General features: G+C 35.0%; 1 protein-coding gene across 5 annotated transcripts; it reads left to right on the top strand.

The window, feature by feature from the left end:
- Nucleotides 1–526: 526 nt before the first annotated feature.
- Nucleotides 527–16505, top strand: LOC119073233 (potassium voltage-gated channel protein Shal). 5 transcript variants are annotated; one of them, XR_005087015.1, is made up of 9 exons: nucleotides 527–721; nucleotides 4690–4998; nucleotides 5064–5466; nucleotides 5535–6184; nucleotides 10467–10629; nucleotides 10789–10977; nucleotides 11054–11206; nucleotides 13378–14882; nucleotides 15122–16505. XR_005087015.1 is itself a non-coding variant. In XM_037178547.1 (9 exons), exons 2-8 carry the CDS (start codon nucleotides 4937–4939, stop codon nucleotides 13453–13455), a joined length of 1698 nt encoding a protein of 565 aa, XP_037034442.1. In that variant the 5' UTR covers nucleotides 527–721; nucleotides 4690–4936; the 3' UTR covers nucleotides 13456–13486; nucleotides 13524–16505. The 5 variants fall into 5 exon arrangements, 3 of the variants coding, with proteins under 3 accessions (XP_037034442.1, XP_037034440.1, XP_037034441.1); XR_005087016.1 differs by adding an exon at nucleotides 11490–11567 and having other exon boundaries at nucleotides 13378–16505; XM_037178547.1 differs by having other exon boundaries at nucleotides 13378–13486; nucleotides 13524–16505.
- Nucleotides 16506–18912: the final 2407 nt, after the last annotated feature.

The following is an 18912-nucleotide window of genomic DNA, read 5'->3' as shown; positions in this document are numbered from 1 at the left end:
TAACGTTGATCTACAATAGAGCAAGACGACTGCGTATCTCTTTTTCCTTATTAAATTCGTTTCCTATTCCTACGAATTAATGAAACAAACCCTAACAAGAAAGCGTCTGTAAATTTAAAGCCATAAATTCCGGTGCCGTGATGGTGATGGATGATTCGAATCCAATATTACAATTATATAATACATCTTCCTTAACATTAGTCTTTCATAAGAGGTACCTTTAAATTGAAACGAATAATTCAAAGAAAAATGTAACTGATGGTTATCGTTGTTGTTGTTGTTGTGGGCCCCGCGTAAAACGAATTCGTTGAGCAAGCAAATAGACCATCATCGAAATGAATCGGAAAATGCTTTTTCGCCGAATAACGAAGGAAAACTCTCTTGCTCTCTCTCTCTCCGACGACCCGACGACTAAACCGATTCCACGAAATCGGTACCGAATTAGTCGTATGCAGGAAAACCCATACAACCAGTTTTCCATGTTTTCCCCGAAAAAAAATCACTCAGAGTTCAGTTCAATCAAAATGGTCGTATCGTACCGGTCGTCGCATTGTGTGTTGCTTCGTCGACATAGCAATAAAAATGAAAAAAACATTTTATAATTAAAATTAGAATTTTATAAACTTTAGTTCGCACACAACGTGTTGCATATGTGTTATTATTGTTTTTCATTGATTTGTACATAAAGAAATTTGTGAAAAATGAATAGAATTAAGCAATGGTGTGTTATATTCATAGAAGAAAAATTCGTATTGTGATTTCGGTGGAGATGTTTTTTTTTCCTTCCTTCCTTCGTTCCTTCCTCCACTACACTTAAATATGTTGGAGTAGATTTATCGACGCTGATTATCGATGTGGTTTCAAGTTGCATTTTAAACATTTTTTTTTTAAACATTCGACCCCCGTACACAACACAACGTTTCCGATAACATTTCTATTTTGCTGGCATTCATGTTTATTGTCATGAATTTTGCTTTGCCATTTTTCTTTCTTTTTTTTTCGCTCTCTCACCTTGTATGCGATTTTCACTTACATTATTTTACAATGTTGGCATTTCGTTTTCTTGAAGGTTATAAGTCGTTTAGCTGGTTAAAAGTTGTTGCTAATTTTGGTATTTGTGTTGTATCCAGTTGAACGGCAGAGCGAAAAAAAGGCATAGAAATAATGAAAATGAAGGAACGTTAATTTGAAACACCGTTGCCCGTAATGAACCGTAATAAATAAATCGATAAATTTTGTGTGAAGGAAATTTGAATGTGAAAGAAAAACGGAAATTTTTTATTCACACGCCAGAATTTTAATATATTTTATACGGAAGCGCACGTGATTCTTTTCATCCACTTTTCGTCTCTATATTTTCATTATATGTCCTAACAGTCCTACAGTCACTCATTAATATAAATTAAGTGCTCCCAAAACGCTTACATGTCTTCCTACATTGCAGAACATGAAATAGACACAAAAAAAAAAAACAAAACGAAGAAAAATAGAAACGTAGACAGAACATTTTATAGTCTAAACTCTTTAACCAGAAAGAAAACAGATTTTGCTCTTATTATTTTGTATACATAGACACATGATTGAACAACATCGTTCGTTCTATAGATATTTTCTGTGTGCAGCTACAGTAGCCAATGTTTACTGATTTTGATGATTATATATCATAGAGATTGTGGGAGGACTTGTGTTATTCAGTGTAAAGGAGCTTTTTTTCATAAATAAAAGAAGAAGAAAAAAGAACTCAGTGAGAAGTAGAAAAATTCATCGAGATTGAGACGAAATTTTCTTTTCTTTTTTTTTTTAAATTTTGTTTAGACAAACCGATGATCATTTTGTACCATTTCGAAATGTGAAAACGTTCGAATTCCAATTTCGTGAATCTATTCCGACTGAATGTAATTTGGAAATGATGATACCTACACGAATTGATTCGCCTGTCCCTCGCCCAGCTGTTTAATAATTATATTATTTATCGAATAAATCTCGTACATTTGATTTGACACCCCAGATAGAATTTTGCGCTTGCGTTCGAGATGATGATGATCTCAAATGTGACGTGCTCCTAAATAGAAATGTTAAAACATTTTTGGTTTTAAGTGCTTTGGGTGATATCGTACCACATATAGCACACGGAAATGTATTACCATTTTGGTGGGTGAGAGGACGGAGAAGAAAAAAAATTGTATGCGGGAGAGTTGTTAGGTATATACCCACTGTGTGTGTTGATAAGAGTGGAAATTGTGTCAAGCTCTGTTTTTCATATCAGACTCGAAAAGTGTTGACACATTTAATGAATCAAACTATTTTTATATATAATCATCATCATCAACTTCCACACCGCGTATAAATTATTGAGTCCCAACTAATATGTATACACATGATTTAGAGCCTGACGGTGAACGGACTTCCCGTATTTCGTTATTTCGACTATAATTCCACTTTATCGATCCAGAATAATAATAATTTAATGGACGGGAGAAAATTTTGTAATTAATTTACGTTGAGCGTTTCAATTCAGTTGTTTAAATCGATTTATGAAAAAATAAATTCTGAATCAAACATTACAATTGGTTCACAGTAATTTGTGGGGGTATTATCCACGGACGATTATCCCCGGTAAGATGATTACGTTCATAATTGAGCGATGGAACTTAAGCAGGGTTTATTATTCGTAGATTTATTTGCCGAAACTTACGAAAATCTACCGAACTTTATGATAATATCAACCTGTCACGTAAGGCTATTCATCTATTATCGATAACGACGACAGCAATAATGTCAAGCTCTGGGTAATATAACCCTTTTTTATAGTAAAATTAACCTGTCACAGACGGCAAGCATATTAACAGTTTTACTAATGAAGTCTTCATTTGATCGAAGATTTACATAGATTAACTTTCAGAAATCTTTTACTTCATTTGCTTTGAACATGCTTTTTGCCATATAAGACCTCATCAGTCAGAGCTTGTCGTTTATTTTTGCTGTCGTTGTCGATAACAGATGACAGCCGTCTGTAACAAGTTTTAATGTTAAAAAGATTGAAGTACTAGATTTGAAATCAATAGATTAAAAATACTTTGATCGATGGAAGTAATAGACCCGATAATAATATACAAGTCATATGCTTGCCGTATGTAAAAGATTAAGGTGGCCATAAATGTGCGTCCGCTTATAGTGAAAGAGAAACGGAACAACATCGAAAAATCCATTGCAATTCATCTTTTATCGATAAAGACGACCAAAATAATGACAAGCTCTGGGTAATATGGTCCTTTATAATAGTAAAATTCATGTTAAAAAAATTGAAGTACCAGATTTGAAATCAACAGATTGAAAATACTTTGATATATGGAAGTAATAGTAACAGGTTAAATGAAACTCCAAATAATAGTGCACAAATTGTAGTTCACTGCACCGAGCTTTCGACTTTCAGTTAATTTGGTAAATAAACTAACCTGATAGGACTGAAAGGACAGGTTGTAGTGGGAAATTACAATGAGATTCGAAATGAAATTGCAGGTCTGATGATTTGTTTCATTTCTAGGACTACTAGAAAGGGGACATAAACTCTTACAAACTCGTCTCGACTTCGTTGCGAGGATATAAAGTCAATAGAAGAACCAACTTAATTCGTTCTTCACATTCATCCAGCGTGCAGTCTTTGATGATAACAGTTTAGACTACCACTGAGTGGTACAGCGGCCGACGCTTAATTAGTGAGCATAAAGCTCAATAACGTGACGTTATTAACGTCACTGTTACTCGAAAAAGTTTGTTATTCTCGTAGTAATTTCCAAAATATTGGGAATGGGAAATCGACGCTCTAATAAGTTCCATTTGATTTCTTCGGTGCTAAAGTTTTGTCGATCCCCCAACAGGTATAACTGTTGCGCATCACATTATATTATATTTGTACGTTGCCACAATAATAAATTGTAGCGGAATCCAGACGTACAATGTAAGTTAAACAGAAAAACAAAAATTTCTAGTTGCAATGCACATACGTTCGAAAGTTATGGATTTACGGAAAAATTTCGATTCATAAAATGCTGGGGATATTAAAGCTATTTTGGTCAGTTCGGTTACTTTTATTATGCCTGTACACCAGAGCGTGATAATTTTTCCGCGGTTACGACAAAACAATAAAATGTTCTAAATATGTTTAGTCTGTTCGGTAAGTCTATGTACACATTTTATGAAGGGGCTTAACATTGTGACGGATAAATATTTACAAAAAAACATTTGTGGGATTTATACATTGCAGTTTAGGAAAATGCCGCGAAAATTGACGGAAAGTGAAAGTGATAGAGAGTGTGTCTGGGTGGGTGAATGGATTGCCATATCAAGACTTATTTCCGATTTCCATTTGTCTTAAACTAGTAACCCACTTACCTTCTACACATTTTCTTCTCTTCGAGGAGCATTATCTCCTAAACCTCTTCATCCACTTGTTGCAAGAGGAGTGGCAAAAAACTGAAATCCAGTTTTACAACACGAAATTGATTACCTTTATGTCGACCACAAATGGTGTCATACCCTCACCGGATCGCGATTCGATCTACTGACTGCATAAAAATCGGTCGAATTTATAATGTGGAAACATAAAAAGCAATCGAAACCATTATCGATCTCTGCCGAGACTAAATCTTCTTCCTCACTTAACGGTACAAGTAAATGATTTTGTCTTAGTTCGCGATATAAAAACTTTTAACCGAGCGAATCGTAAACAAAAACTAATTAAATGGTCGATTGATTACCAACAAAAAGTAAAAAATCATTCGATCTGGATATATGGTACAACTGCCAGCAGTGAATATATCGATACGAGATATTAACGAGACCAGTGCCGCACTGACAGGAATTTGACAATTTTATTTTGTCATAATTCTGTTGCCATACAACACTCGACCATCAACAAACCATTCCACCGCACAGTATGGCCTCGGTCGCTGCTTGGTTGCCTTTCGCACGGGCAGCGGCCATTGGATGGGTACCAATGTATGTATTACACTTATTACTAATCTAGTTCGTCCGTCACGAATACACATATTTTTCCAAACTAGTGCCACACATCCACTGCCATCACCTCCAGTACCAAAGGATCGACGAAAAACAGACGATGAAAAATTTGTGATCAACGTATCAGGTCGCCGATTCGAAACGTGGCGTAATACACTCGAAAAATATCCAGACACTTTGCTGGGCAGCAACGAACGGGAATTCTTTTATGACGAAGATGTGAGAGAGTATTTCTTTGACCGAGATCCGGATATATTTCGTCACATTTTGAATTATTATCGAACGGGTAAATTGCATTACCCGAAACATGAATGCTTAACGAGCTACGACGAAGAGCTAGCATTTTTCGGCATATTGCCGGATGTAATTGGCGATTGTTGCTACGAAGACTATCGCGATCGGAAACGGGAAAATGCCGAACGATTGATGGATGATAAATTGTCTGAGGTGCGTGCTTACTCAATTCATTGGCAAACGATGCCCATTCAATTGTGTCTTTCTTTGCTTTCCCTCAGAATGGTGATCAAAATTTGCAGCAGTTAACAAATATACGGCAGAAGATGTGGCGAGCGTTTGAAAATCCGCACACATCAACGGCTGCTTTAGTGTTTTATTATGTAACCGGCTTCTTCATTGCTGTATCCGTTATGGCCAACGTTGTCGAAACTGTACCGTGTGGCCATCGGCCTGGACGTGCTGGAACGCTTCCATGTGGCGAACGTTACAAAATCGTATTTTTCTGTTTGGACACCGCTTGCGTTATGATTTTCACAGCCGAATATTTACTGCGATTATTCGCCGCTCCCGACCGCTGCAAATTCGTTCGAAGTGTGATGAGCATAATCGATGTAGTCGCTATTTTACCATACTACATCGGACTGGGCATTACCGATAACGATGATGTGTCCGGTGCATTCGTAACGTTACGTGTGTTCCGAGTGTTTCGTATATTCAAATTTTCGCGCCATTCGCAAGGATTACGAATTTTGGGCTATACGCTGAAATCTTGTGCTTCGGAATTGGGTTTTTTGGTGTTTTCGTTGGCGATGGCCATCATCATTTTTGCGACAGTCATGTTTTATGCGGAGAAAAATGTTGGTGGTACGAATTTCACATCGATTCCTGCAGCATTTTGGTACACCATTGTCACAATGACAACTTTGGGGTGAGTGTTTGATATTTTCATTATCAGCTGCACTGTTCGGAATTCCTTTATTCAGTCCCCGACGGCACTATGGGCAATTGGGGGATGACAGAAGGGAATTTTGATTTTGCTACAAATTTTCTTCATACGACGCCTTAAAGATCATTTTCTGTCCAATCCCGCCCTGCCTGACAATTTCGGTTATATGATGACTCCAGTTCATGGGTTTTTAAGTACGAAATTTTCGATAAAATAGTTCTTGACTCACAAAACTACCTCCAATCAATTGTCCCTTAGTGACCATTCTGCGACTTATCGAAACTGTAGGAAGGTGAGAAAAACGATTGCACACCAATCATATCATTGCGAGGCTAGGTAATTATTTAATTAAAATAAACAGAATGGCAGGACGGCACACGCGATAATTTATCATCACCAGTTTTTTTTAACGCGTGTCTTAAAGTGACAAAGAGGATACCTAAATGGTCAACATAATGTGTGTTGTGTATATGGCTCTAGCCCATATCAAATACAAGTTTGAAATCCCTTTCTATGGAGTTCATAATCATCTTTTTTCATGATATGAATAGGAAATTCTGTGATTTCTGCAAGTCAAGCTTTTCATTTTTTCTTCTTTTGTTTGTTCGGTTATTCATGGCGTATTGCCACTGATATATCATCGTCATGGTGGCTTGTATCACAAATATATCAGTCGTAATCATCGTCTTATGAGTTTCAATTTAAAAAAAAAGTTTACAATTTGGGGAAAGGGGTCGCTTGTGTAGCGCTCAAATTTCAAAGGATTTCCAAATTAGCCGGTTATGGATGTCATCTGTTTTCGATAACGCCTTCAGGAATAAATGACGAATTCTGACTAACATGGCCTTTTATAGCTAGAAAACATGTTCGAAACAAATGAAGTAAAAGATTTTAAATCAATTTATGGAAAATACTTTGATCAAATGAAGTAGTAGATTAGACCGTGAAAAATGACACGATGTCTCCGTATCTAAGCTGAAATTGATTCCTTTACTTTTTGCAAACGTTTAGCCATCTTTTACAACCAGAGATGAAGCTAAGAAGCGTTAATTCAATGACTTCCTTGAAGAGTAAAACCGATTTTTTAACACCGAGTGGGTGAAAGAATGAACTGAAAATTTTACCGCGTCCCTACAATTGATAATTGAGTCATTCTAGCGTTACGTTACACTCTTTTAAGTTTTAGTTTTAGCGCACTTAAAGCGTGTATTACAGTGAAAGAGTTGAAAATAGCTTTCTGAGGTCTTTTATTATAACGACTCTTCATCCGAGTTAGTGTAGTCGATAACGCAATGAACGTTTACCGAGCGAGTTCCGACAAACGAGTGATTGGAGGTTGTTGGGTACATCGAAGAAATAATTTTCTGAAGAAGAGACAAAAAATTCCTCCTCGTCCTTCCCCTCCCCATACTTCAAAGTTTTTTTTGGCGCAGTTAGATTTTCCGAATTTTCCAAACCGTTTAAGACTTTTCCGACTTTTCTTCAAATTGATGTTTTAAATTTAAGGTTAAAGTTTTTTGAACCTTTACCTTTAAAATGAGCTATCACACGTATCTCTCCGTTTCACACAGCCCTGTCAATAATTCGACAAAGACACCTCTGCATTTAAACTTTGAAGGGATGGGAAGGGGAAGGACGAGGAGGAATTGTTTGTCTCTTCTTCAGAAAATTATTTCTTCGATGTACCCAACAACCTCCAATCACTCGTTTGTCGGAACTCGCTCGGTAAACGTTCCTTAACAGAATTTGCGTTATCGACTGCACTAATTCAATCATAACATCTCAAAGCAAATTACATGAAAGTTAACATTCAGATTTGATTTCTCCTAATGTTACCATTTAACAAATGGTTCGTTTGAAACATCAGTGTATCAACTAAAGTCAAATCACAGAACCATGTTCTTACCTTGGGGTGTAGCGAGTAAAAGTAGTTTGTTAGAAGAAAGAACACGATAGATGTACGATGTGTAGATGCTGCAAAGGTTATTATTAGATAATCCATAACTTTTCATTTATCCGGGAAACTAGAATGAGGCCCTCATTATGAGGGTAAGAGCAAACCACACGTTATACCAAAGATAGTCTGTATTCTGGCTACACTTCCATTTCATCTTTTCCTTCGATTTTCATGAGAAGGACTGACGATTGCAATATGCGCTTTTGCGTCTTTAAAGCCAAATATCGCTTGTATAGCATTGCCACTATGTCCAGAGGGAACATTGTCCGCAATATACATCATTTTAGAGTGTCGAGTATTATGCAGATTAGTATGTAGAGCGTCACGAAATGGTTGAAGAAATTGATCAAGAAAAGTTTTGAAGTGCTCTGTTCACCTCTATAATCCATACACCGCAGCATAGCATTACTCCTAGCATTAACACAAAAACATTTTTGAGGGTAGTGAATTCAAAACAGGCTTCTTGTTGTGAGTTAAAACATCCAATATATGCAATTGTACATATATACATGCATACATAGGGAGTCTGTAACAGCGAAAACGTTTTCGCAAATTTTCTTAATTTTTGAAGTTCACAAAAATCGTAAATATTCGCGAAAATTCTCGAAAACGTTTTCACTATCACAGGCTCTTCGTCTCTATATATGGACCAACAGCTAGAAGCTTTTTGACGTTTAATTTACGAGTATATTAACGCTAGGAACAGTGCTATGACCGCAGTCATCATTTTAAATTAGATTTATCGTTGAAATTAACGATTCATTAAATTTTTTGTATTTTTGTTGCTTTATACTCGCTGTGTACTCCACTGATTAATTGTATCGAAGTATGCAAATTTTAAATTCTGTTCCAAAAATACGCACCAGAGAAAGGCTAAATATTAATGAAAATCAAATATTTGTGCGAGTCTATATGACGTTCACTGATAGGAAGGTAAAACAAAACAACAGCACCGACAAAATAAGTAAATAAATTTCATTTTGTGTGCATGAAAATCATCATAAATATATAATCACGATACCGTTAAACGTGTGTACATTTCGAGCTACATTTCCATAGAATTCAGTGTAAACAATCGCACATACCAATCGGTTCTACCTACAGACTTTACAACGAGTTATATATCAAAAGGAAAACGATGGAATTTTTTTTCTTTCATTATTTATAACGCATTTTCGGTTCGGTTTTTCTTTCTTTCTTTCTCCGACTAACTAATAACCAATCAAGACATAAACGGAAAAGAATTTATTACCTTCAAAACGGCTGAATGCGATTTTGAGCCGTTAAAGCCATATGTTTCCATTTTGAAGATAATTTTCCGATGAAAAACTAGTTCTGTTTTGCCTGTAATCTACAAATGTGTGTGAAATTAATATTTTGAGTAAATATTTATCTCGGCTTTGGTGAGTAATAAAAATCGGTTTTCATTCATTGAAATTATGAATATAGGAAATGACTAATGGCACTGCACATAAAAATATTGTAAATAATTTTGCGTTGGGGCGCGACTACTAATTGCGTCGTACGTATGAATTATCGTTAAACGCGCCAGAACGTTGGATTATTTTATTGGTTTAACAGAAATGGCTTGCTTAAGTATGGTTTCCACTAAAAAAAAATATTCCGTGAGAGAGCCGCGAGAGAGTGAGCTGTCAAGTAAACAAAGCTAAAATTGGGAAAATTCAATTTTGTCTCTCGCACGAAGTACCTTTTTGTGGAAATCAAGCATTAGTTATTTACGAATGTGTCTTAGACGATTGATTTTAGATAATTTGACGAGTTCTAAACAAGCGAAAGTACCTAAAATCAATCGTCCACGACAGGCACGTATGCAATTTTTCTCGAAAAAATTTCTAAATTTAACTTATTTTGGTCCCTGAAGCATGAAGTCATTTGCGGTCTTAGATCTTAGTTTAACAAATTGTAAAACAAATGAAGTTGCAAAAAGCAAAAAATGTATTTTAGCTAGGGTCAATCATCAACTCGTCCTCATAACGATTCCTTACCAATCTAATCAGTCAAAAGACTTTAAAGAGTGAAAGTAACTATTTGTGTCCACTTACGAAATAACTGATATCGCAAAGAGTGAATATGTTCTTTGATCCCTAAAACTTTTTTTGGAAATTTTTGTAGTAGAGGACTTGCGTCACGCTCGGTTACTAACAAGCGGGCATGATTCACTCGTCGAAATGGGTCGTACATACATAAAAGTCCACCGAAACAAAGATCTACAGTGCATTTTCGTGCTCGAAATATTGACTGTGACTGTGTCCAAAATGCTAATGCGAAAATTATTTTAATTTCTAGTTATGGTGATATGGTACCGGAAACGATAGCAGGAAAAATTGTCGGTGGTGTGTGTTCACTGAGTGGTGTGCTGGTAATCGCTCTGCCCGTACCAGTCATAGTATCTAATTTTAGTCGAATTTACCATCAAAATCAACGAGCTGATAAACGAAAAGCACAAAGGGTAAGACTTACTTTTAGCACTAAGAACCAAATGTAAGAAATGAAAAGCTTACAGACATAACGGTCTTTATACTTACGGCCGTTAATTTGAGCTGTATGGAGTTCTAGCTCCTTGTACTGATTCAATTGTGTTAATTTTTGCATTTTATAACCAATACAGAAAGCACGGTTAGCCCGCATACGAATTGCTAAGGCATCATCTGGTGCAGCGTTCGTCAATAAGAAAAAGGCGGCCGAAGCCCGTCTAGCTGCTCAAGAATCTGGTATTGAACTAGATGATACATATCGCGAAGAAGATATTTTCGAGCTGCAACATCATCATTTGCTGAGATGTTTAGAGAAAACCACGGTAAACAACTGAAGCTTACTAAGCGTTCCAGCATTTTCTTATCCCAAAAAAAAATCGAATACTTTTCCCACCTAAGGACCGTGAATTCGTCGAACTGGAAATACCATACAATGGTCAAACAAAGCGACCGGGTTCACCGTCTCCAATGGCGAGTCCAGCTCATTCAACAGCAAGTAACATTGGTCTTTTGCAGTCGTGCTGTGGTAGATGTTGTTCGCAGCGATATCAGGTGACAATTTCGCGTTGATTTTGAATAGAACAACACCTCTAGTGTGTCTAGTCCACAATTCAGTAGAATTACTAATTTCTTGTGCTTAACATAGTATAGATATTGCAAACTCATTGACGAATTGCTTGCGTGTTTTAGTATAGAGCAAATTTTGTGCAGCAAAGCAAAAAAGAATTAAAATTTTCATGAAATTGTTATGAGCTTCTGATCCCCATCAACTTTTCTGATATAATTTTAGAAATTAAAACTTTTTTCCTCTCTTATTTTCACAACATTTTTTCAGTCAAAGAGCGTTTAGTATGCATGTGTTATTATGTGATGTGACATGTTCGTTCAACAAAAAATATTTAGTGTTTCATTTGTAAGTATGAATTCTCTACATTCAGTTGGGTGTTTCCATTTGTTTTGTTTTTTCGTTATTTTTTGCCTATTTTTTCCTTTTCCTTTTGTTGCCTGTTTGATGAAAATATTTTCCATTTCACAGCAAATTAAACATTTTCGCTCTTTGATAATGAAGTGGCGGGAAAATTTAAATTGTTGATAAATTCAGTCGGCTCTCTGGAGTAGATTCATTAAAATACCAATTAGAGAATTGAACCGACCAACGCTGCTCGAAAGTCAGCTTAAGTGGTTTATCATAGTCTCAGACTTATTAGGCTCCGCGTCCATTTCAGATAAAATCAGAAGTCAGCCAAGTTACTTCAAAGTTCAAGGCCAACGCACTCCAAGGGTTATTGGAGTGGGTTGTCAGAGCTTATGACAAATTTGACATAAACTCTAAATAATCGATTCTTGCTGGCGTTGTTACCTCACTTAGAGCCAGAGCTTACACATGACAAAATACTTTTTCAAAATTTGCCAAAATTTATTGAAAATTGACCAAAATATTTTCTATATTCTGCCCTCAACTACCGTAAATTAAATTCGGAATAGGTTGACCTTGGTCAGAGAACAGTTTGACCGGTTGAAGGTCAAACAATTTTTTTTTTAGAAAAATGGCCTGACCTGATCTGAATCCGGTGTCATTCAAAGAATTTCAGGTCAGGTCTTATAATCCAGACTCAGGTCAAGATCGGTTATGGTCTCACTTCAGGTTCAGGTTAGTTATTCCCAGCTTTACTGTAAATTGTAAAAGAAAAACTTGAAAGTTAAGCAGATTATCAGGATCTATTGCTTAAACATGAAAGACATTGAAACAGTAATGTGTCTAACCTCCTGATTGCCATGGACCACAAAAAAGATTTTAAAAAATTCGCCCTGGACAATGGTCCACATGGTCTCCAAGAAGACACGGCACTGCATTCAAACTCATGATTCGGGTAATAGTTGATAAAACTAGGACTTTCCCACGTACCTAATCTCTTACATCTCCAAGCCGACACATTATTATATGTTCCCACCATTTTCTGCATTCCCTGATCAGCAATTTACGTTTCAATGTGTGTTACGCTGCGTCTTAATGTGATCACTATGAACACATTGTTTGTTTGTGCAATTGACCATATCCACTCTTAACGAAGCCGTTAAAAATGAACTTCCTGCTGAAATGGAATTCCATCGGAAATAAATCATAAAAATGCGTAGAGATTGGCTTGTGTTTGTTTGTTTGTGTTCTTTACTTAAAAATAATTGATTAAAAAAAAACAGAAAGAAATGAATGCACTGGAATCATGTAACTGTGCTGAGTTTCAATAGAAAGATTCACATTCATTGGCTTACACACTGTATCACATTGTACACTGGATGAAGATTATAACAAATTTCCAAAAAAAGAAATTAATTTTTGTCTACACCTTTACACATTACCTACTATCTATTACACTGACCACACACACACATATGACTCTAAATAAAAAATTGAAAATTTTGTAAATAGAACGAACGATTCTTTCGGCAAACTTTCTATTCATGCTCTTGATCTAATTTAGATGATAAACTTAGTTTATATATTTCATTGACGAATCCCACTAAATACTAACTTCCCATCATGTCATTTTTGTTCCACGGATGATGAATGGTTTTTTGTCCATAAATTAACCCTCTAGCTAATGAACCAAAACCCAAAACCAATATTTCTTAGCAGTTTTGTTGGCTTAACATTTCTTTTTTTTTAACCAAAACAATTCAAACGTAAAATATTTTTCTTTTTGTTTTTGATTTTGAAATTACAGGATGGACCATCCTATCGTTGTGGTACTAAACGAAATTCAAGTACCTCGCAGGAAGATCGAATATCATATAATTCGTAAATCATCAGAAAACGATTATGATAAAATATGAAGAATCGAGTTCCGATTGCCGGGTTTTAAACGAACACAGAATTAACTTGACAAAATTGAAATATATTTGAAGTTAACAAAACATAAATGAAAAAAATGATGGTAGGACCGTAGGACGATAAACACTAACGTAAATTAATTGTTAATTAAACTTAGAAACACTTAAATGACGTAGAGAAATTATATTTATTAGCTGAACAAAATGGATACAATTTCTTCATAATTAAAAGCATTTTGGTTGGCTCCGTCGAAGACTCAGTCAACTGAACGATTCTTATGTGGATTTTTTTTACCAAATTCATCGAAATGTTTTGACGAAAACAACACAAAATGAAAACCAATTTCTAAATGAACAATTAGATCAAGAGCGGATATTCCACATTTTTTTCCCTTATTGTTTCAAATAACACGCAGACTGTCCATAATTTAACAGTATTCTTTCCGAGAGAGTTGATTCGTAATAGCTATTTTCATAACGTGTGCCTGAATGGAAGGTTTGATGTGAAAATTATCAACCAGAGGCGAAGCCGAAGTCAACATCCAGTTTACTCACAAGGTAGAAACAAGACTTTGTGGTGGGATTTCCGCACCACTGGTACACATAGAGATTCTTTTCAATAATCCAATGCTAGAGTTCGAGTAGAACTTTTCCACACTTTTCATACACACTAGTGTGTTAAAGTACAATTGCTTCGTGCGAATTCCTAATGCTCGGTGCGAAGTACTTGATTAGGCTCACGATGTGTATTATGACAAACGGCCTGTGGCATCGTGTCATAATTAAACATCTAGAGCCTAATAAAGTACTTCGCACTCGATGTCATAAATAACTATTTCGCTGACCTTGTGTGAATCTCACATTATAGTGTGCCGAAAACACTCAAATTTCGTTTTAAATGAAAGTGGTATGCTACCTTGTGGTTCTTCACATTATGAAACGCTTTTGATTCGGTTATGTCCAACGTCGCTCGATTTTCTCTGACCAACTCATTTTAGGTTACGTTCACCAGTTTCCATTAAAGTTCAGAAACACACATCACAAACATTGCAAGAAGCACTTGTGTTACTTTGTCATTGTTACATTGCTCGTAGTAATTTTTATCTCTAAAAGTCGGAGCGTAAAACACGTCTATAAGATGTGAGCTTTTCAACGATCAGATACAAATCAGAAGGACAAAAAATGTATCTGTACCAGTGTCCAAAAGACATAGTCACTCTAAGATAGTGAAGACTTTGCATAACATTTCACAAAATGGAAAATCCTACAAAACCTGAAAGTCCCTCACAAGTTTTCGACAAATTATTAAATTATTAAAATTCTTACGATAATGCGAGTAGTACGAGCGACTTGCCCCTACCTGTAAGTGGGTTTATTTGTAAGTGGAATATTTCAAATTGTTTTAAAGGAACCTGTCACTTTTGGCTATTCATCTGTTGTCGATAACGACGACCAAAATAATGACAAGCTATGGTTAATATGGTCCTTTATATGTTAAAACAACTCACTGCTCAGGAACAGTGCGTTGTTAAAAACATTGAAGTACAAGATTTGAAACCAACAGATTAAAAATACTTTCATCGGTGGAAGTAATAGACTCGGTAATAATACTGGTCGTGTGCTTGCCGTCTGTAACAGGTTATTGAGGTAAATATGAATATGAAAAGCTCGGTATTACTCTCACTGGAATGCACACCGAAACGACAGAGTCCATCCTACAAGGAAACTTATCGATTGGTTGTAGACTGCACTTTACTTTACTGAAAATATTCCCTAAAGGAATTGTCCAAAGTAAGCACCCGTTTAACGTAATCGCGATCCTAAGACACATCGTGACTTTGTCTTTACTTTTGTATCGATTAATCTTGTTGAATAAACATTTCGAACTTCGTAATACGAAGAGACTTCTGATTGAATCAAATTTTTATTTCATCTTCTGTTTCCTATTAATAATAATTTTACCAATTATGTAATGTAGGCTTTGCACATTTTGATCGATTTATATTTTAAATGGTAAAAGCGATTATATCTACTTTATATATCTATATATCCAGGCGCATGATAAAAAAATATCAAAAACAAACCAACCAATCAACAAAAATAAAAAGTTTTTAATTTTTCCACTTAATTGAAATCTAATTAAAACAAAACGATGTGGTGGACATGTTTTTAAATTTAGGCATGCGGAAAGTATATGCCAGCAACAGCAACGGCTCAAAGTAATCAATCTGGTACTGGGATGCAAGATGGTACGTACTTGGTAGAAGCGTCATTTTAGGATTAATAGAAAAAAAAATGGTTTAGAAGACCTAAGAAGAACATTTATAAAGATTTTAAAGCAGAAATGAACCCTTGGTAAATATGTAGCCTAAATTTGGGCGGAAAAATATTCGTTTTTTTGATGATTTCTCTAAACCAAAATCTTTTTTTTTGTAAAAAGTAAAACCATTGGAGCGCGCAAAAATGTGTAACTTTTAGTAGGAAAAATTGGTTTGAGGGTGATAACTTATCCCATTTGGAGAAACCTTTGCAGCACGCCCGTAACCAGGTAGTGGCTAGAGTAAGCAGAGCCCCCTCTGATGTAGCTATTTTAAGCGATTTTTTCAATTTTGCCATACAAAAATATTTTTTTGGGCGCTGAGCTCCCTCTAAATTGTCTAGGGGCTTAGGGGCTGGCTACGGGCCTGCTTTGCAGATTGTGTAAATTTATGTAATCTGCACAGGTTTCTTCAAGTGGGAGAAGTTTTCACCCACAAAACAATTTTTCCTACTAAAAGTAACACATTTTTGCGCGCTTCAATGGTTTTACTTTTTCAAAAAAAGATTTTGGCTCAGAGAAATCATCAAAAAACGAATATTTTTCCTCCCAAATATAGGCTACAAGTTTGCAAAGGGTCCATTGAAATGAGAAAAAAAAACAACAACAAATTTACATGAATGAACCAAACAAAATGGTCGTTTGCGTCTGCATTGACCTGTATTTTAGTAAAAATGAATATGATACGTGTTACAAATTGTTAAAAGAAACCCAAAATTTAATGTCTTGTTACTTAAGCATAATTATATATGAACGAAGAGTTACACAGTAAAAAAAATCAAATTTAAAAGAAAAAATTGAAAATTATAAATTGTAGAAAATGTCAGAGAAAGATTTTCTTTGTATAAAAATTAATCGGCCGATGAAAAAATGCATTAGCTTGTAAGGAATGTGAAAGCAATAAACTTTTCGGACCTACAAAATTAATACTGAACATGATGGATCATCGGTTATTCCAAAATGGTACACTTCAACATTGATGATGAACCTAAACACACAATAGTCTAGTCAGTAGATATCGTTTTACAATTTCCATCAATTAAATTTAGAAACCAAAAACCATTCTCATAATAGAAAAGTCCAAGGTATCGCTCGAAAATGTGTGTTACCAATCAAAATCGTGTTTTGTTATGTCGGTTAGGCCTGTCAGCATTTTTTATTTACCCAATACTTCTTCTTCATTCCGTGTTACATTTCGATCGTATCTTATCTGAACGTTATTTGCTAGCGGGATGTATACCATACTTTCCTCCCGCTTCGTTGGCGAGAATTCATTATAACCTGTCATTATCAGATAAAACTCAGAACGAGACTGATTTTACACTTTTCATTTTGACAAATTGGATTTTAGTTCCGAGTAGATTTTGTCCCATCAAAATTGTTATTATTTTTCATCATGACTCTGGCTGGGCTGTAGATATATTTAATGACATATTTCTTAATTTATTTGAAAATGGACATTATTTCCCCACAACAGATTGTGGACTGTGGCAGGCCATTACAATTCTCGCATCATGAAAGTAAATTACTCGAAATATTTCTTTTGCGAACCTTTCAGAAACGGTAAGCGTACCGCCACATATTGCGACTGAATCTGTTTCTACTGTTATCGAATGAATAATTGCCGATGTTTTCGATAACAGGTGATTGACCGTTTCTGAAAGGTTAACGTCCGTACACTCAACAATCCATCCATTAAAATAGTCTACATTTTATAGTTCCCACTTCAAATTAAATGTTCCAATTGAACCGTTTTGCATGAGGAATAATGCAGATTTGTTACTGGAAAGCAGAGCAGGACCTATTTTCAGCAAACTATTTTGTTGAATTTTCTAAATTCGTCTTAAGGAACAAATTGATAAAAATGAAAGTGACATCGACATTGAGACTATCCAGCCAACACGAACACTTTTCGATCTGATGTTCATTTCGTCTGCACTTGATAGTGCGACATTCACATTTTTCGAATTTTATAATCAAAAGAATAAACCTTTCACATAGTCATCTGTTGTCGAAAGGAACGACATAAGCGGTGACCTCCGCGAATGTTGAATTTATAGCAAAATTTATGTTGAACAAAGGAAGTAAAAGATTGTGTATCAATCACTCTGAAATACTTTTTAAACCAACACAGGTAGCAGGTTTTATTGTTGTAATGGGAGACCCATGCCGTTTGAAAAAGGTTAATCGAAAAAGGCTTATGAAATGAACGAAAAATCGAATCGAAAAAGTGTATGTTTGAGCTTGACTGAGACCAGAAAAATATTTCGCTGAAAATACGCTGCGATTGAGAGTGTGTTACAGAAGAGGACGTTTTTAACATGAATATTATGGATGGAAAGTTCTAGGCCAATGTGTGGATGTATCACCAACTGCCAAAAAATAAAACGTTAATAAACAAAACCAAAAATTAAATTCAAATTATTCGAACTATTAATAAAACTACAAACCTTAGGTCATAATGAAAACAATTTAGTGAAAAGTAAAAATTTTTTGGAATTAAAGAAAATTAAATTGAAAATCGTAGCAAAATATAATGGAAAGTGAATGTGAAAATTATTTTTTTTAGTCATCGAGAACTTAGTCTTATGTAAAAAGAGTATGGACAAAACCAATTTTCTTAACTAAATTTATAGTCGTGATTTAAAATCAAACTGTATTCAAACTTGGATGAACCATGTGAACTATTTATGTAATAAAAGTGAGGCTTAAAAAACCTTTGGAAGAAAAAGAATTAAAATAAATATTTCTAGTAGAGTATAAGTTAGATAGACGATAATTTTTGAAGAGTTTCAATCAATTTTAATTTTAAAATATATTTGTGTAAACATAAAATGAACAGATGCAGTAAGAAACCAAGCAAACCGAAGAGGAAAATCTCTAATTAGGAGTAACAATTATTATATTTAAACAACAACCAAAACCAAAATGAATATATACCGTTGTTTACTTTGTGTATAGCTAAAGAAGAGTCTTAAAAACACTTATATATATAAACTATAACTTAGACAGAAGAAGAGAATTCTAAATTAAATACAAATTCGAACATAGAGTGTTCGCAATATCTATTATACAATAAAAAAAAAAAAACAAAATAGAAAATCAAATATAT

This window comes from Bradysia coprophila, unplaced genomic scaffold (assembly GCF_014529535.1).
Source record: "Bradysia coprophila strain Holo2 unplaced genomic scaffold, BU_Bcop_v1 contig_138, whole genome shotgun sequence".
Classification (NCBI taxonomy): Eukaryota; Metazoa; Arthropoda; class Insecta; order Diptera; family Sciaridae; genus Bradysia; species Bradysia coprophila.
This window is presented reverse-complemented; position numbering and strand designations above follow the sequence as displayed.